General features: G+C 53.8%; 4 protein-coding genes across 4 annotated transcripts; all 4 read right to left on the bottom strand.

The window, feature by feature from the left end:
- Nucleotides 1-866: 866 nt before the first annotated feature.
- On the bottom strand, nucleotides 867-2,438 carry PHACADRAFT_115323 (uncharacterized protein; the record flags this gene model as incomplete). The annotated part of the gene is given in 3 exon segments (XM_007392443.1): nucleotides 867-1,411; nucleotides 1,491-1,884; nucleotides 1,898-2,438. Coding segments are annotated over 3 exon segments (1,434 nt in total), but the record flags the coding sequence as incomplete, so codon positions are not given.
- Nucleotides 2,439-5,718: 3,280 nt separating this feature from the next.
- Nucleotides 5,719-7,562, bottom strand: PHACADRAFT_206170 (uncharacterized protein; the record flags this gene model as incomplete). The annotated part of the gene is made up of 2 exons (XM_007392442.1): nucleotides 5,719-6,636; nucleotides 6,692-7,562. The coding sequence occupies 2 exons, from the start codon at nucleotides 7,560-7,562 to the stop codon at nucleotides 6,029-6,031; spliced, it is 1,479 nt and encodes a 492-aa protein (XP_007392504.1). The 3' UTR covers nucleotides 5,719-6,028.
- A 966-nt stretch (nucleotides 7,563-8,528) lies between these two features.
- On the bottom strand, nucleotides 8,529-8,940 carry PHACADRAFT_250777 (uncharacterized protein). Its single transcript, XM_007392441.1, has one exon. It carries the CDS (start codon nucleotides 8,779-8,781, stop codon nucleotides 8,542-8,544), a length of 240 nt encoding a protein of 79 aa, XP_007392503.1. The 5' UTR covers nucleotides 8,782-8,940; the 3' UTR covers nucleotides 8,529-8,541.
- A 3,784-nt stretch (nucleotides 8,941-12,724) lies between these two features.
- On the bottom strand, nucleotides 12,725-14,900 carry PHACADRAFT_192348 (uncharacterized protein; the record flags this gene model as incomplete). The annotated part of the gene is made up of 2 exons (XM_007392440.1): nucleotides 12,725-13,917; nucleotides 13,973-14,900. 2 exons carry the CDS (start codon nucleotides 14,898-14,900, stop codon nucleotides 12,725-12,727), a joined length of 2,121 nt encoding a protein of 706 aa, XP_007392502.1.
- Between the last annotated feature and the right edge of the window lie 590 nt (nucleotides 14,901-15,490).

Genomic DNA, 15,490 nt, shown 5'->3' with positions numbered 1-15,490 from the left:
GACGCTCCAGGACGCTCCGCCACTTCGCTCCAGAGTCCAGGTCATCATGAAGACTCAAATCGAGCCCTGGGCAGTAGAATTTCCCGCATTAAAATCACCGTCTGCTACGCCTACGCTGATGCTGATGCACCTACGACCGAGAAGTGATCGCGACCCGGACTCCTGCAGTGCGCTCTGATGTTTTTACCACTGGTATGTTGAGCTCGCACTGCAGGCAGAGTATACCCCGGCCGTAACGCGCAATATCACCGGGCTCAAATTGACCGTAGCATGTCGGGATTCTCAATTTCACTCGCCTTTAACTGTTCGCTAACGCGCGTACTTCGCGTCGATTTCTTTGCTAACGTTCTGGTGCGCGACGAGACTATTCCCCGTCAAGGATCGCCAAGGCCATCGGGATTTCAGATTTTGTGAGCCAAAGGCCTCCGTCAAGGGAATACTGACAGTCGCATAGACCCGACACACATCTCAGTGTACGCTTACCGAGAATGCTGACACGCCGCAATAATCCTCGATGCTGGTTAATACATTTGGAAATTGGCAGGCGAGCTAACAGGTGGCGGCATCTCAAGGCTTCGCATCCATCCTCGGCTCCTGGTACGCCGCCGTATCCGGCTGAAGGACCACCGCTCTAGCTATCATTCTACGCCGTCCCCGTCTCCAACCTGCTCGCTAGCCCAGCACCACCCTTGGCCCGCTCAGCTGCTTTGATGATGCCGGCAGCTATATAACACCAATCAGTCACCCGCAGGGAAGTGAGTATATGTCACGGTGCGCACCTTGACCCGCTCACCCGCTGCGCTCCAAGCCTCCTCCGGAGCAGATGGCCCAGCCACCATACCAGAACTCGCGCCTGTCGATGGTCCGCTCGCGCGTTTATCTACAAGCTCCCCTAGGTATTCATCACTCTCTCCCTGACCATCGCGGATAATCCACTCGACTTGCTCAGCGGCGTCGAGAGTGATCGTGACGTCGTCGATAGTATGCTCCGAGCTCGCTTGCAGGGATAGGATGCCCTGACTGTTGAGAACACGGAAACCCTGGGGATCAGGAAACTCGAACTTGAGTTTGTCTGACTTGAGAGCCCAGTCCAACTGCGTCCCCTGCAAGACGGAGCGCAGGATCGCTTTGAAGGCGTCGCATTCCAGACTATCCAGTGTGTCGCTCTGGAAATGAAGACGGTCGAAGAGTGGAGCATCAACGATCGTACGGAAGGCGTCGAAATGAAGGGATTCCATGGCCTGGGCGTCAGTGAGCGAAAGCTGGGGGTAGATATAGTCGATGACTGCGGATGGAGGCCCAACACCTTGGCCTGCAGTCATCTGCGGTACTCCAATATCGGCGTAAATGTAGATGCCAAGCCGCGAGATCGTGTCGTCCATACTTGGAGCGAGAGTAACGTTCGCCACCTCTGACAAGAGACAATTAGTACGCGTTCTAGTTTCTGAACTGATTAAAAGTCATACTGAGCGATTTGTCCTCGGGTTGACGGATGTTAACGCGCGCATCTTGAAATGTTCCGGGTGCCAATGCAAGCAGTGCATGAAGAACGGCGTCCCATATGTCGGCGTCGAGGCCGACGCGGGTGGCAATCGAGAGGACGTCAGAGGCAAGTGCTGCTTTCGCGAAAAGTGGTATTGCCTCACATTGCGACACTTGGCATTCGATGAGAGACCATAAAGACATTCGCGGACTCCTGCGTGACTGGATGACCGGTGATGGGTCAATGAAGGTCAGTTGGTTGCAAGCGAAATGCTGGAGTGATGGGAAGCTGTCAACGAGCAGCGCAAGCTCTGTCGCACTGGCAAATCGTAGCTTCACGAGCGCAAGGGCGGTGAGTCGCAGACTGGAGGGTGGGCACCCTGGGCAACGAATGGAACAGGTCTCGGTGACCGACCACTGGACTAGAACCATCCGTAGGACTCTTGACGTAACAGTTGAACAGCGTTTCTTGAAGTCGAGATGTCAGCCAATGGACGTGATGGAGCCATGCCGGCTTCGTCGAAGCAGTCTCCTGATATATTGACACAAGCTGGATTGCGTCCGATAGAGACGACGTCCGGAATCGGGGACTGTCAACGACGTTCCGTAACATACGTACGTCCTCTGCGCTGATCAATTGGAGCCTTGAGAAGAGGAGAGGCCTGGTCGCCTCCGACCAGTGGTTGCACACAAGGCTGGGCGCAGCAAGTCCACGCTTCAAGCTCCTATATTCGTTCCACGAGAGCTCGAATGAGTAGCTCGCGCGAACTCTGCATGTGTCAGGAGGAGTGAGGAAGTAGAGAATTCGGGAAAGCAGCTCTGGAGGGAGGTCGGCTCCTGTGGCGTACGGCATACTTGTGAAGGAGGACGATGACGTTGTCCAAGGGATGGAGGGGGACGACAACAACATGTCCTGCCGGCGCTCGCCCACGGCCACGAGGCTTAATGATGCATGCTTTTCGTCTTATCGCCACTCGACATGTCAGGACACAGCTTTGATAGTCGAAATTTAATATGTGGCTGGACAAAATGGCAGCTGACAATTGCCGCACGCAAAGGCTGTGCCATCGTATTATGCAAACTTACGAAAGTGACCTGTGGTGGTCAGTCGATGCACCAGTCGAAAGTGCAGGAAAGCCTGAAGCCAGCTGCTGCGCTCTCGCTCTTCAAGACCTCTAGTTTGCGTCCAGGACCGTCGCAGGCGCCGCCTCACCAAATATTGCGGTTGACGGGGCGTTCGTCTGTTAAACTGTTCGTCAGATGGGACATGGCGCTCGAGAGCAGAAGCGCACCAATACAGCCCAGCGAGAGGCTGTGAAAGGACGACTAGAGGAGCTAGAAGAAAGGCAGAAATTGAGGTTCACGAACGTCAATCGAGATGTTTCATGCAGCCAATGCTATGCCGTGATGCTATGCACAAATCCAAGAACATTCAACATTCCTTATCGGCGTCTACGGTACATGCTTAACCCAGAAGTATATACATACCGAATTATTCCGCCCATGGCCTTACACAACGCGACTGAGGCACGTCAAAAGGCAGCGACGATCTTGCACAAGTACGATAATTTGAGCTAGCTGCAGCCTTGACAATATCTGCAGCTGCGCAATGGCTCGTCAGTGTCTGTGCGGCCAGTGCAATAGATGTAACAGAATGCACTCACCGAGGTCACTCGAGAAGCCGGAGAGACTGATGAATTCGCATCCCAGACTGCCAGACTTGCCAGACTTGCCAGGCTCGAACCGCTCCATCACAACGTCGAACTGCTCCCGCAATCCACGATGCGCCTTGTCGTCGATATTTGCCGCAACGTCCTTCGTCTTGTCGTATATCTAGGCCTGTTTGCCCTGCGGCGCAAACATGTCGAAGCCGTTTCATGCGAAGCTGGCGATACCGGTAATATGCAAACCTGATCTAGAATTACTGCCCAGAAAGAAGTGATTTTAGCATATACATGCGTGCAGTGGGATACCAGCTTACTAGTGCTTGAGGCGCTCGGCAGTAACGGTAGGATCTAGGGGAAGATGGAGAGCACCGAACAAAGTGTCGCCCTTAAGTCTTACGAAAGAGTATCAGTAAGGAGAGACTTCGCTCATGCGCTAGAAAGACATACCTTAGCTTAAGCTAACAAAAATATGTTCCTGGATGTTCTTTCCGACGCCAGAGAGGCCAACCTTCGATGGAACCTCGATCTTCTCCAGTATATCCTTCCAGCCGAAGCCTAAAAGATTGAGCATATTGCAGACGCGCAAGCAGATATTAACGCTTACCTCTGAGTAGGATCCGCTTCCGCCGCGCCGCGCCGGCCGTAATGTGAATTAGCGTCGGCAGCAGGTTGTGCGGCACTGCAAGGTCCTCCGGTGTGTTCACTGCTTAGCGCGTCCGCGCCGAGCTGATCGGGAGCCTCGGCGGTCTCCTCGTCTTGCTCCACGTCGTCGAGTGTGCACGGTAGCTGGATACCGCTGTGTCGTTACGGGCTCGATATAAACAGTCATCGGGACAGATGCAGACGTCTGGCCACCATATTCGGGAAGTAGGGAGAACACGGGTCTGCAGCTAAAAAAAAAAAAAAGGGAGTTGATGTCGTCGTTGTCACATTTGCAGGCTCGGGCGCGGTGCCCATCCCAAAGAAGATGGCGTCACAGGCCCGCGCAGACAGGCGGCCCAACCGCACAATGAAGGATTCCCAGGGAAAGTAGATATCGAGGCCAATAGCTATGCCTTCGTGTTGCAGATCGGGTCGTCCATCCGCCGCGCCCTTCATCTTGGCTGTAGGCATATAAGATGAAAGGTCTGGCCGGCCTGAAAGCCTCGAGACGTGAACGTCCGCTCGCCACGTCGGGTGAGCCGAGCACACCTGGCTCGTGGTTAATTCGGCGTTGCTATATTGGCTGAGTACGAGGCATCATGTTACAAACAGAGCGAGCACATACTCAGCATGATCGCCATGTTACACAATAGTCGTTCGAGAGGGTTCGTAACGACGACGGGGCATGCGTCTTGACCAGCTTATACATCTTGTCCGGGTATAAATCGGTGCTTGCGAAGAGCATAATGAGAGCAAAGAGACCTTCCGGTCCCGCGTTTTCGTGAATGATATTCTTGGCGTCGACAACCCTGAAATCTCAGTGAGAAGTGAAAATCGTCTTCAGACCCAAATAGACGTACGAGGCTTCATGCTGCCTTGCAGAAATGCACCGCACGGGCCAGCCACACGGGCACTCAACGCGATGATGCCGCACTCAGAACTGCGCAAGATTCTGCCGTCCTCGAGCTTCAGTCCGCTCTTCTTTTATTCTTGTACGCCGTCTGGCACAGCTCGTAGGACGTTTCGGAACCAGTCCAAGCTCGAAACCCAACGCAGCTCGCCCTTCTGAGATGCATGGGTGCCGACACTGCCCTTCCTGTTGCGCCTGTAATCCGAGTCTTCGATGGCTGCGCCAACGGCCATCATTGCTCTTGTTGGTGGCCAGAGTAAATAGTACATGAGCGAAAAATCATGAGATTCAGCACTGCGCCCAAGCTGATCTGCGGATGTTCAGACGGTAGTCAACTGAGAGTGTGTGCGCGCGCACCTGAACCTCAGCCCTCTAATATACTTCCAACTCCCTCCCAGCTGATGCTCCAAGACACAAGTTTGGCTACCTGCCGCACTCCACGAGCCACCTGAAAGGCGAAAAGCCGTTTGTAAAGCCTCCATGAAAATCTTGGACTTGAGCCAGGTGGTCCTCAGGACACAATGAAGCCGCGCTGGCGGGAGGGAGTCGCTCGTTGAGCTGGCAGAAAGGAGCGTGAGATATCGTACACAGACATTTTTTCAGCGACGGTTCTGTATAGGAAGGCCCACTGTGGGAGGAAGATGGTCGAACATGGAGGGGTGAAGAAGAGCGAGACCGGGTAGTCCTACTGGAAGGCGCCCGCGAGTCCCGGACGCCACAAGGCCTCGGCTCGGCGGTTTGTTCGAGTTCCGCACATGATTTCGCTTTGCCCGAGGGGCAAGCATGATCTGGCTTAACCTCAGTGTTTAGTGCTCAGTTTTTGTACATGTTCGAGGCCGTTCAATTTGGCCCCCACTGGCCGCCGCCCACGCCAAGGTCGCTGTCCAAGAGATAGACGGATAGAACACGCGACGCGCCACACTGCAAAATTGGTGCGCGCCACGGCGTGGCTCCGATATTGGCCCCACGCGTCGTGAAGACTCTCGCAATACAGAGGATGCGACCACCACATTCTGCAGAAGATTCAATGACCTTGATTCTGAGACGTGCACAAACCAGAGCAGATTACAAAGCATAGATACAACCGAGAAACATCGTCGTGATGCGGTTCTCTTCAGTGACAGATTCCCTACATGCGCCAACGTCCTAGCCACCACCCCTGCACCATCCACGTCTCTGCCTTGCCTGCTAGCCTTGCGCCATCCTTGACCCACTAAACTGCTGTGTCTTGATAATGTTGGCAGCTATAGAATGGCACTCATCAGCCACCCGCAGGAAAATGAGTACAGACCATGATACGCACCTTGAACCGCTCAGCCGCCGTGCTCTAGGCCTCCTTCGGAGCAGACGGCCCAGCCACCGTCCCAGAACTCGCATCCGCAGATGGTCCGCGTGCGCGCGCGGCTACAAGCTCCTCCAGGTATTCATCGCCCTTTCCCTGACCATCGCGAATAATCCACTCGACTTGCTCAGCGGCGTCGAGAGTGATCGTGACGTCGTCGATAGTGTGCTCCAAGCTCGCTTGCAGGGAGCGAATGTCTTGACTGTTGAGAACACGGCCTCCTTGGGGACCAGGAAACCTGAACTTGAGTTTGTCTGACTTGAGAGCCCAGTCCAACTGCGTCCCCTGCAAGACGGAGCGCAGGATCGCTTTCAAGGTCTTGCACCGCGGGCCATCCAGTGTATCACTAGGAAAACGAAGGCCGTCGAAGAGTGGAGCATCGACGATCGTCTGTAAGTCGTCGAAACGAAGGGATTCAATCGCCTGGGCGTCAGAGAATGAAAGACAGAGGTAGATACGGTCGATGAATGCCGATGGAGGCCCAACACCTTGGCCTGCATTCTCCTGGCGTACCCCGATATAGGCGTCGATATAACTACCACGCAACGAGAATATGTCGTCCGTGCTTGGACCGAGAATAACACGCGGCACCTCTGGCAAGGGACATTTAGCACGAGATCTAGTCTCTGAACTGATTAGAAGACATACTGAGCGAGCTGTGCTCGGGTTGCCGAATTTCAACGCGTACAGCTTGAAATGTTCCGGGTGCCAATGCAAGAAGTGCATGAAGAACGGCGTCCCATGTGTGGAAGTCGAGGCCGACGCGGGTAGCAATCGAGAGGATGTCAGAGGCAAGTGCTGCTTTCGCGGAAAGTGGTATTGCCTCACATTGATACACTTGGCATTGGACGAGAGATGATGAAGGTCTTCGCGAACTCCTGCGGGACTGGACAACCGGTGATGGATCGAGGAAGGTCAGTTGGTAGCAAGCGAGACGCTGGAGGAATGGGAAGCCGTCAATGAGCAGCGCGGCCTCTGTCGCACTCGCAAATTGTAGTTTCCTGAGCACAAGGCCGGTGAGTCGCAGGCTGTAAAGTGGGGGCACCCTGGGTAATGAACGGAACAGGTCTCGGTGGCCGATCATCGAATGAGACCCATCCGTAGGGCTCGTGATGTAACAGTGGAACAATGTTTCTTGAAGTCGAGATGTCAGCCAATGGACGTGATGGAGCCATGCCGGCTTCGTCTGAGCAGCCTCCTGCTGTATTGACACACGCTGGATTGCGCCCGATAGAGACGACGTCCGGAATCGGGGACTGTCGATGACGTTCCGTAACATACGTACGTCTTCTGCACTGCGCAAACCGAGTCTTGAGAAGAGGAGAGGTCTGATCGCCTCCGACCAGTGCTTGCACACAAGGCTGGGTGTGGCGAGTCCACTCTTCAAGCGCAAGTATTTTTTCCACGAGAGCTCGAATGAGTGGCTCGCACGATTCTTGCATGTGTCAGGAGGAGTGAGGTAGTAGAGGATGCGGGAGAGCATCTCGGGAGGGAGGTCGGCTCCTGTGGCGTCCGGCATTGTTGCGGAGGAGGACGATGGCGTTCGACTGTGTAGTTCTGTGAGCATGCAAGGGGACGAGGTCAAGTAGCTGTCCAAGCGATGGGAGTGGACGACAGCAGCATGCCGTGCTGGCGCTCATCTTCGCCCGGCTCGCTAAAGATTGGATGTAGGAGGCTTTGACGTGATGGATGCGGCATTCATCGCCGGTTTACAGCCACTCGATATATTGGGACACAGCCTTGATACTCGAAAATTGCTGGCACGGGGCTAATTAGTGGATATTTCTAGCTGACAGAGGCACGAAAATCACCGCGAGAAAAGAAGCTAAATAGCCTGGAAACTTTCCGGCGAAAATATATGATAGGTAAAATTTGAAAATAAGAGTAAAACAAAGTCGCCTTTTTAGTAAATCTTATTGCAAAAAGTTGGTCTACTCGCAGCAAAATGAGGTGCAAATATTGCTGGGCTATACAGAGTAATACACATGGAGAAAGAAATGATGCTGATTTTGCCCCAAGGATATTTTGACTGTCCTAATACCTCAAAAGGTGTAAAAGTAGTGTATCTTTTTGTACCACTAAAACAATAACATCCCCATGGGGAAATAGCTTAAGTGTATTTATGAAACAAACTGAATGTGCTTTTGTACCTCTATCCACGCAAAATAGTATAAAATTAGCCCTGTGTGGACAGGAAACTCATGAAAGTGACATGTGGTCAACGATCAATGCCAATCCCACCCCAGCTGAAAGTTTGAAGTCAACTGCTATGCTTCTGTCACAGGGTGGTAAGCACAGTTTTTTTCTTGAGGAAACTCAGGCAAAAGTGGCTAAACAAGGCCCAGTTATTCCTTGATTTCACGCAGATGCAAACTGAGGAGCAACTGGTGCAAAACCAGCCAAAAAGGTCTGAAACACAGTAAAACTGGCGGAAAACTGAGTTTTGCCTTCGGTTTTTTTCCAAGTGAAAACCGGAGAGAGTCGGTGTAGAAGGGTTTTCAGCGCCAACACCAATAACTTACATTTACCTTCTTTCCGCATTTACACAGATGGTGGACGGTGGCTTGACCAGGAAGACAGGACGTAGGTGACGCCGCAAGTGACGGAGTACCCCGCGACCTGAGGGCGGCAGGAACGCGCATGTAAATAGGGGCCCGCTGTGCGCGAGCGTGCCGAGTCATCGCCTGTCGGAGCGGCGCGCCATTCCCGAAGCCTGACGCCACTATTTCGTTTTCCATCGCATTCGCAGGTTTTTCCCCAATAGAGACCCTTTCGTTGACGTTTACCTTCACTTTCCGTACACATAGACCTCCGGCCGAGAGCACGGCAGCGGAGCAGCGCTCGCATGTATATTAAAGGCGACCTCCCGCCGTCGAATGGAGCAAGCTCCCCTTTCCCCCACCTTCACCTCTAAAGTCTGCCCCTCCGAGCTTCGGGCACATCCTAAGAGTCATCGAGAATACACTCGCGAGAGCGCGAGACGAGTTTCGCCCGCGACGAGCGCGGGCACGAGCATTTAAGTAAGAGTTTTATTAGATTGTTCATCGAGCTTAGTTACGCGTTTAGACATCGAGTTTTGTCATCGGCCGTTCCCTCCCCACACGTAAAGCCCCGCATACATCGAGCGCCGACCCGTACGTCGAATCCTCCTCCACATCGGGGCCTTGTTGAACCAGTTTTTGGCCAATTTGTGCCGGAAAAAAGTGCGCTTACCACCCAGTGCGTTCTTCAAAGCCCCAAGCCCACGTCCGTGGACGTTGCCCACGCGTAGGATGGTCGAGTACGGCCGGATCATGCTGCCAATGTCCGTACGAATGCTGATAGAGCGGTCGCTCAAGAAGCCGCGCAGTGGCACAAGGGCACATGCCTCGAGAATACTGCATATTTGGCCGAGTCCAAATTGGTCTTTCTCGAGGGCAGGGGAAGGAGTGGAGCGAAGTCATAGTCATAAGTGTGATAGAACAATAGAAGGAAGAGAGCCTCTTCTTCATTTGTTTTTCCGCGAAAGATGCTCTCGTGTACATCAGTACTAATATCTGCGTGGGGAAAAGGTCTAGTCGTAATAGCCAAATGAACGTACAAGCTTCCGGGCGCAAATACACGCCGACTTGAGCAGCCGACGACAGCTGTCCACGCGCAGCTTTGTAGTTTTGCTCTCTCCAAAGCGACGATGCCACATCCGAATTCCCACGAGATCTTGTCGTCTTCAAGATATGCTTTGTTTTCCAACGAATACGTCGTCTGAGGTCGCTCGTAGGCCTTTCGGAACAGGTCGAAGATTGGAATTTTGAGGCCGGGCGCGGCCAGCACAGCACTGCTAAGACGCGTTCTCGTAAGTTGTGCCAACAGCGTCCTGTAATCTGAATCCCCAATTGCTCTGTCGATGACCGTCATCGTTCGGGGGAAGGAGTTCACTTCGGTCGAAGTTCGGTGGCTCAGAGCGGATCGTACACGAGTGGGCCTTTACAAGGTCCGGGATCAAATCTGAGTAATATGCAAATGCTCAGAGTTTAAATGGCATCTGACTGCGAGGGATTATGTGTGCGTACCTGAACCTCAACTCTATAGAACACTTCCGACCAACGACCATTCCCTGCTCTACAAACACGAACCCGGCTACCTGCAGCCCTTCACGAGCCCATTGGAAAGCAAAGGACCTCTCAGAGAGTTTCAGGGGAGGACTTGACCTCGAGGTATGTATTCCATCGAGCTTAGGATGGGAGTGACATGACGGCGGTCCTTCAGCCCCGCGCCGGAGGTGGGTCGCTCGCAGAGCTAACAGAAAAGACGATGCAGGCAGAGCAATCTCAGAGGCATTTTTTCCAAGAAAATTTCTGCGCATGAAGACTCCCTGCGGAACAAAGATAGACTCGTGGTGAGCATAATGGAGGAGGAGGAGAGAGAAGCTGGGCTCTCGGCCTGCCCGAGATGTAAGCGCTGGCGACTCCCGGACGCCACAAAGCCTCGGGCTTCGGCGTTTTGTTCGAGTTCCGCTTTGCCTCAGGCTTTGCTCGTCGTGAGCAGCACTCCCACAGCCGCGTTGTGCCCATTTCCTGTGTGAGGCCCACGCGTCGCTGCACATATGATTGGTCTTGCCCTCAAGCTTTCTGCCGTGAGCACAATTTACATTTGATCGTTCTGGTGTGCTCATAGTCATGCTAGGTCCATTCAAATTGTCTGCCCTCGGTCGATTCCCTGGTCTCTTCCGACACGCCGTCTTTGACACTGTCGCCTATACAATTCTCGGCAGCCTGCCCTAGTAGCTCTCTGGACGATTCAGTGGGAGCGTCCAGGACCTGCCAGCATTGCGGTATATGGTTCTTATCATAGCACATCATCATGGTGCGTTATATACATGTCTGTGCTGGGTCTAGAAGATCTTACATAACCTATTCCACCTTAGAGAAGCGCCACCCCGAACTAGGCCTGTAGGGTCGCCTGGAAGATCCCGAACGCGACGTACAGAAAATGTACGATTCGGACGATATAAGGCCGAGGTATGCACTCACTCTGTCTTATCTTCACGGGTCACTCACTATGGTTTTAGTCCGTCGGCTCCCACCTGCACGATATGCGGGTCAATATGCAGGTAATATCGCTCGTCACGTTCGCACGGACGCGCTTCCCGACCTCTGCTTCGTTTACTCTGGGTCACATGGAGATCTCTTGGTACTTGGTTTCCCCAGCGAATGCGAGGCGCATATCAACAACGGACGCAAGAAAACAAGATACTTGCCATCCATCGCCTGCGCGTAACGAAGATGGCTTGGGGCGTGGAAGATCTTAGGGACGTCGTCGCTCTCGAGCGAGACATTTTCAGCCAAATGACTCGCCACCGTGCGTTTTATCGGCAATGCCTTCAACACCAGACTGACAGAGCTCCGCGCAGGACCGCCGTTGTTGGCCCTTCGTTAACGTCACTCCCGCGCCTGCTCTGCTGTCGCCGGGATATTGTGCAGCGGCTGAGGGCCGAGATCGACGAGGCCATGCCTGACCCACGCGCCATTTTGCGGCGCAGGCACCCTCAACAAGTGCCTGATGCGGTCCCCAGGACTTTGCTTGTACGGCAAGCGCCTCATTATCGCAGCTCACGAAACCCAGCTCGAAGTCTTACTAAATATTTCGCTATGCACGCACCGCGCCGCGAATCCCGATCCTGCCTAATACGGCCCGCAACGAAGGGGTCGACATGATGGACTACGTGCTCCCGCCGGAGACGGTCGTCGCGACGCAGGCGTGGAATATGCATCGAAGCCGAAGAAGTCTCTCCCGAGCGTGGAGACGCTGTTTCCCGAACACTGGCTAGTGGTCGCGCAGAGATTGAGGCGGAAGAGGAGACGCGGCTCCCGAGGTACGTTCTTGCGTGGATTTTAACGAGAGTAGCGAGGTTGACGAGAGCCGCACGACCCACCAGCAGTGGGCATTGTTCGGTGCGGGCACTCACCAGTGCACTCGGCGCAGCTAACGATGCACGCTGCTGCCAGTGTGCGAACACGGCGGGAGGCAGATGACCAGATGGTAAGCACGCGCGATAGTACGTTCGTGAGTGGCCTCTTCATACATTGGTGAGCGCAGATTAAGTGCTGAGAGAAATGTGGCAGGTGTTGTATCAGGCCGCCAAGAAGTGCAAACTCGTGTTCATGTCGGCGATACAATGAAATGCATCAATGGTCTGGAGCGCGGGCTCCTGGTCTTGACGTTGCTACCCTGTTGTCCATCGCCAGTCTCACAATATCTCATCTTGTAGACAATCAATTCGTTCGCACATCCTGATCGCTCTCGCACACGCTCGATTCGTTCAGCTCTTATTGTCATTTCACTTTGAAGCTCATTCCATAACTCTGTCGATGAGCCGAATCCCGTCAGTTCTACAGAATGTCGTTAACCATATTGTACACCAAGCCATCCCTATATTACAAAAACATAGATATAACCTGACTTTCTGAGACATCATTGTGAAGCCATTCTATTCCAGTGACAGATCCCCTACATACACTAACGTCCTAGCCATCACCTCTGCACCACCCTCGCCTCTGCCCTGCCCGCTAGCCTTACCCTATCCTCCACACGCTCAACCACTGCGATTTGATAATCTCGGCAGCTATAGAACACTGATCAGCCGCCTGCAGGGAGATGGGCGCAGACCATAGCACGCACCTCTAACCGCTCAGCCGCCGTGCTCTAGGCTTCCTCCGGAGCAGATGGAACAGCCACCGTCCCAGAACTCGCATCCGCCGATGTTCCGCTCGCGCGCGAGGTTAAAAGCTCCTCCAGCTCGTCGTCGATAGTGTCCTCCAAGCTCGCGCGCGCGGTTAAAAGCTTCTCCAGGTATTCATCGCCCTCTCCCTGTTGGATAGCGTAAATAATACTATCGACTAGTTCAGCGGCGTCGACAGTGATCAGCTCGTCGTCGATAGTGTCCTTCAAGCTCGCGCACGCGGTTAAAAGCTTCTCCAGGTATTCATCGCCCTCTCCCTGTTGGATAGCGTAAATAATACTATCGACTAGTTCAGCGGCGTCGACAGTGATCGGCTCGTCGTCGATAGTGTCCTTCAAGCTCGCGCACGCGGTTAAAAGCTTCTCCAGGTATTCATCGCCCTCTCCCTGTTGGATAGCGTAAATAATACTATTGACTAGTTCAGCGGCGTCGACAGTGATCGGCTCGTCGTCGATAGTGTCCTTCAAGCTCGCGCACGCGGTTAAAAGCTTCTCCAGGTATTCATCGCCCTCTCCCTGTTGGATAGCGTAAATAATACTATCGACTAGTTCAGCGGCGTCTACAGTGATCGGCTCGTCGTCGATAGTGTCCTCCAAGCTTGCGCGCGCGGTTAAAAGTTCCTCCAGGTATTCATCGCCCTCTCCCTCTTGGACAGCGTAAATGATATTATCGACTAGTTCAGCGGCGTCGACAGTGACCGGCTCGTCGTCGATAGTGTCCTTCAAGCTCGCTTGCAGTAATAGCATGATATCACTGCTGAAAACGGAGATGTCCACGGGATTAGCCACGGGATTAGAAATCACGAGCTTGAGTTTGCCTGACTTGAGGGCCCAGTATAACTGCGTCCCCTGCAAGACGTGGTACAGGATCGCTTTCAAGGTCTCGAACTCCGGGCCATCCGGTTTACCACTTGCGAAATAAAGACAGTCAAAGAGTGGGGCATCGATGATTATACGGAAGGCGTCGAACCGAAGGGATTTTCTGACCTGTGCGTCAGGGAACGAAAGCGAGAGGTGGATAGAGTCGATGAATGCGGATGGAGGCCCAGCACCTTGGCCTGCACTCGCCTGGCGCACTTCAATAGAGGCTAATATATAACTGCCACACAATGAGACCATGTCGCCCTCACTTGGAGCGAGAGTAACATCCACCGCCTCTGACAAGAGACAGTTAGTACGAGCCCTAGTCTCTGAACTGATTAGGAGACATACTGAGCGATTTGTCCTCCGGTTGCCGCATTCCAACGCGTACAGCCTGAAATGTTCCGGGTGCCAATGCAAGCAGTGCATGCAGAACGGCGTCCCATGTGTGGGCGTCGAGGCCGACGCGAGTGGCAACCGAGAGGACGTCAGAGGCAAGTGCTACTTTCGTGGAAAACGGCATTCCCTCGCATTGATACGCTCGGCATATGACGAGAGATGATGAAGGTCTTCGCGGACTCCTGCGGGACTGGACGACCGATGATGAGTCGAGGAAGATCAGCCGGTCGCAAATGAGACGCTGGAGGGACGGAAAACTGTCAACGAGTAGTGCGAGCTCTGTCGCACTCGCAAACTGTAGCCCGCTGAGCACAAGTTCGGCGAGCCGCAGGCTGGAGGGTGGAGGTACCCTGGGCAACGAGCGGAACAGGTCCCGGTGGCCGATCGTTGGCTTAGGTCCATCCGCAGGGCTCTCGACGTAGCATTCGAACGACGTTTCTTGAAGTCGAGATGTCAGCCAGTGGACGTGATAGAGCCATGCCGGCTTCGTCGAAGCAACCTCTTGAAATATTGACACAAGCTGAATTGCGTCCGACAGAGACGACGTCCGAAATTGGGGACTGTCAACGACGTTCCGTAACATACGTACGTCTTCTGCGCTGCGCAAACTGAGTCTTGAGAAGAGGAGAGGTCTGATCGCCTCCGACCAGTGATTGCATACAAGGCTGGGCGCAGCGAGTCCACGCTTCAAATCCCGATATTCGCCCCTCGAGAACTCGAACTCGAACTCGCCGCCGCGCGCGCGGTTCTCCCTTTTGTCTGGAGGAGTGAGATAGTAGAGGATGCGGGAGAGCATCTCGGGAGGGAGGTCGGCTCCTGTGGTGTACTGCATCGTTGCGGAGGAGGACGATGGTGTTCGACTCTGCAATTCTGTGGGCATGCGAGAGGACGAGGTCAAGTACACAGCTGCACGGATGAGACTGTGGGGCTCAAGATCTGGCGGATTTTGTGATTCGGGGTATCGTGATCTTTGAGCGTTGGTTTTTGTCTGAGATTCGTCCCACCGAAATCATAATTCTGTCCAATGCGAAATACGCCCGATCCGAGATCTCCCCACCACAGTTTGGCGCCCATTTAGGCTCTATCCATGGACCGCAGCTACCTAGCCTAGTGATCCGCCTGGCCAGATATTTGACAACTGGGCCGGCCGACTCGGGCAGTCAAGCCTGCTTCATTCTCCTATGAGATCCCTACCGGCGCAAGGCCTCAGAGCACACGTCCGTTCGAGTTGCATTCCGTACTTAGAAGTCCACAATAAACGGCAAAAGACTACATTAGAACATATGTATGATCTCAGCTCAGGTAGTAAGCTGCAATAGATGCCGGAGTAACAGGCTACGGGGCGGAGAATAGCTCATCGTCAAGCTCGCTGGTACCTTCGCCCTTCATACATAGACAGGGCCGGAACGCTATCGTCGTTTGCTTCGGTGTCGGGGCTATCCGAGAGAGTCGAGTCTGCAAGGCGCATTT

Source organism: Phanerochaete carnosa (genome assembly GCF_000300595.1).
Source record: "Phanerochaete carnosa HHB-10118-sp unplaced genomic scaffold PHACAscaffold_2, whole genome shotgun sequence".
Taxonomy (NCBI): domain Eukaryota; kingdom Fungi; phylum Basidiomycota; class Agaricomycetes; order Polyporales; family Phanerochaetaceae; genus Phanerochaete; species Phanerochaete carnosa.
Note: the sequence above shows the minus strand (reverse complement) of the source record. Positions and strands in the feature narration are given on the sequence as shown.

Coding starts and splice junctions, on each gene's coding strand:
- PHACADRAFT_250777 (XM_007392441.1), bottom strand. CDS start 8,781: ATGGAAAACGAAATAGTGGCGTCAGGCTTCGGGAATGGCGCGCCGCTC.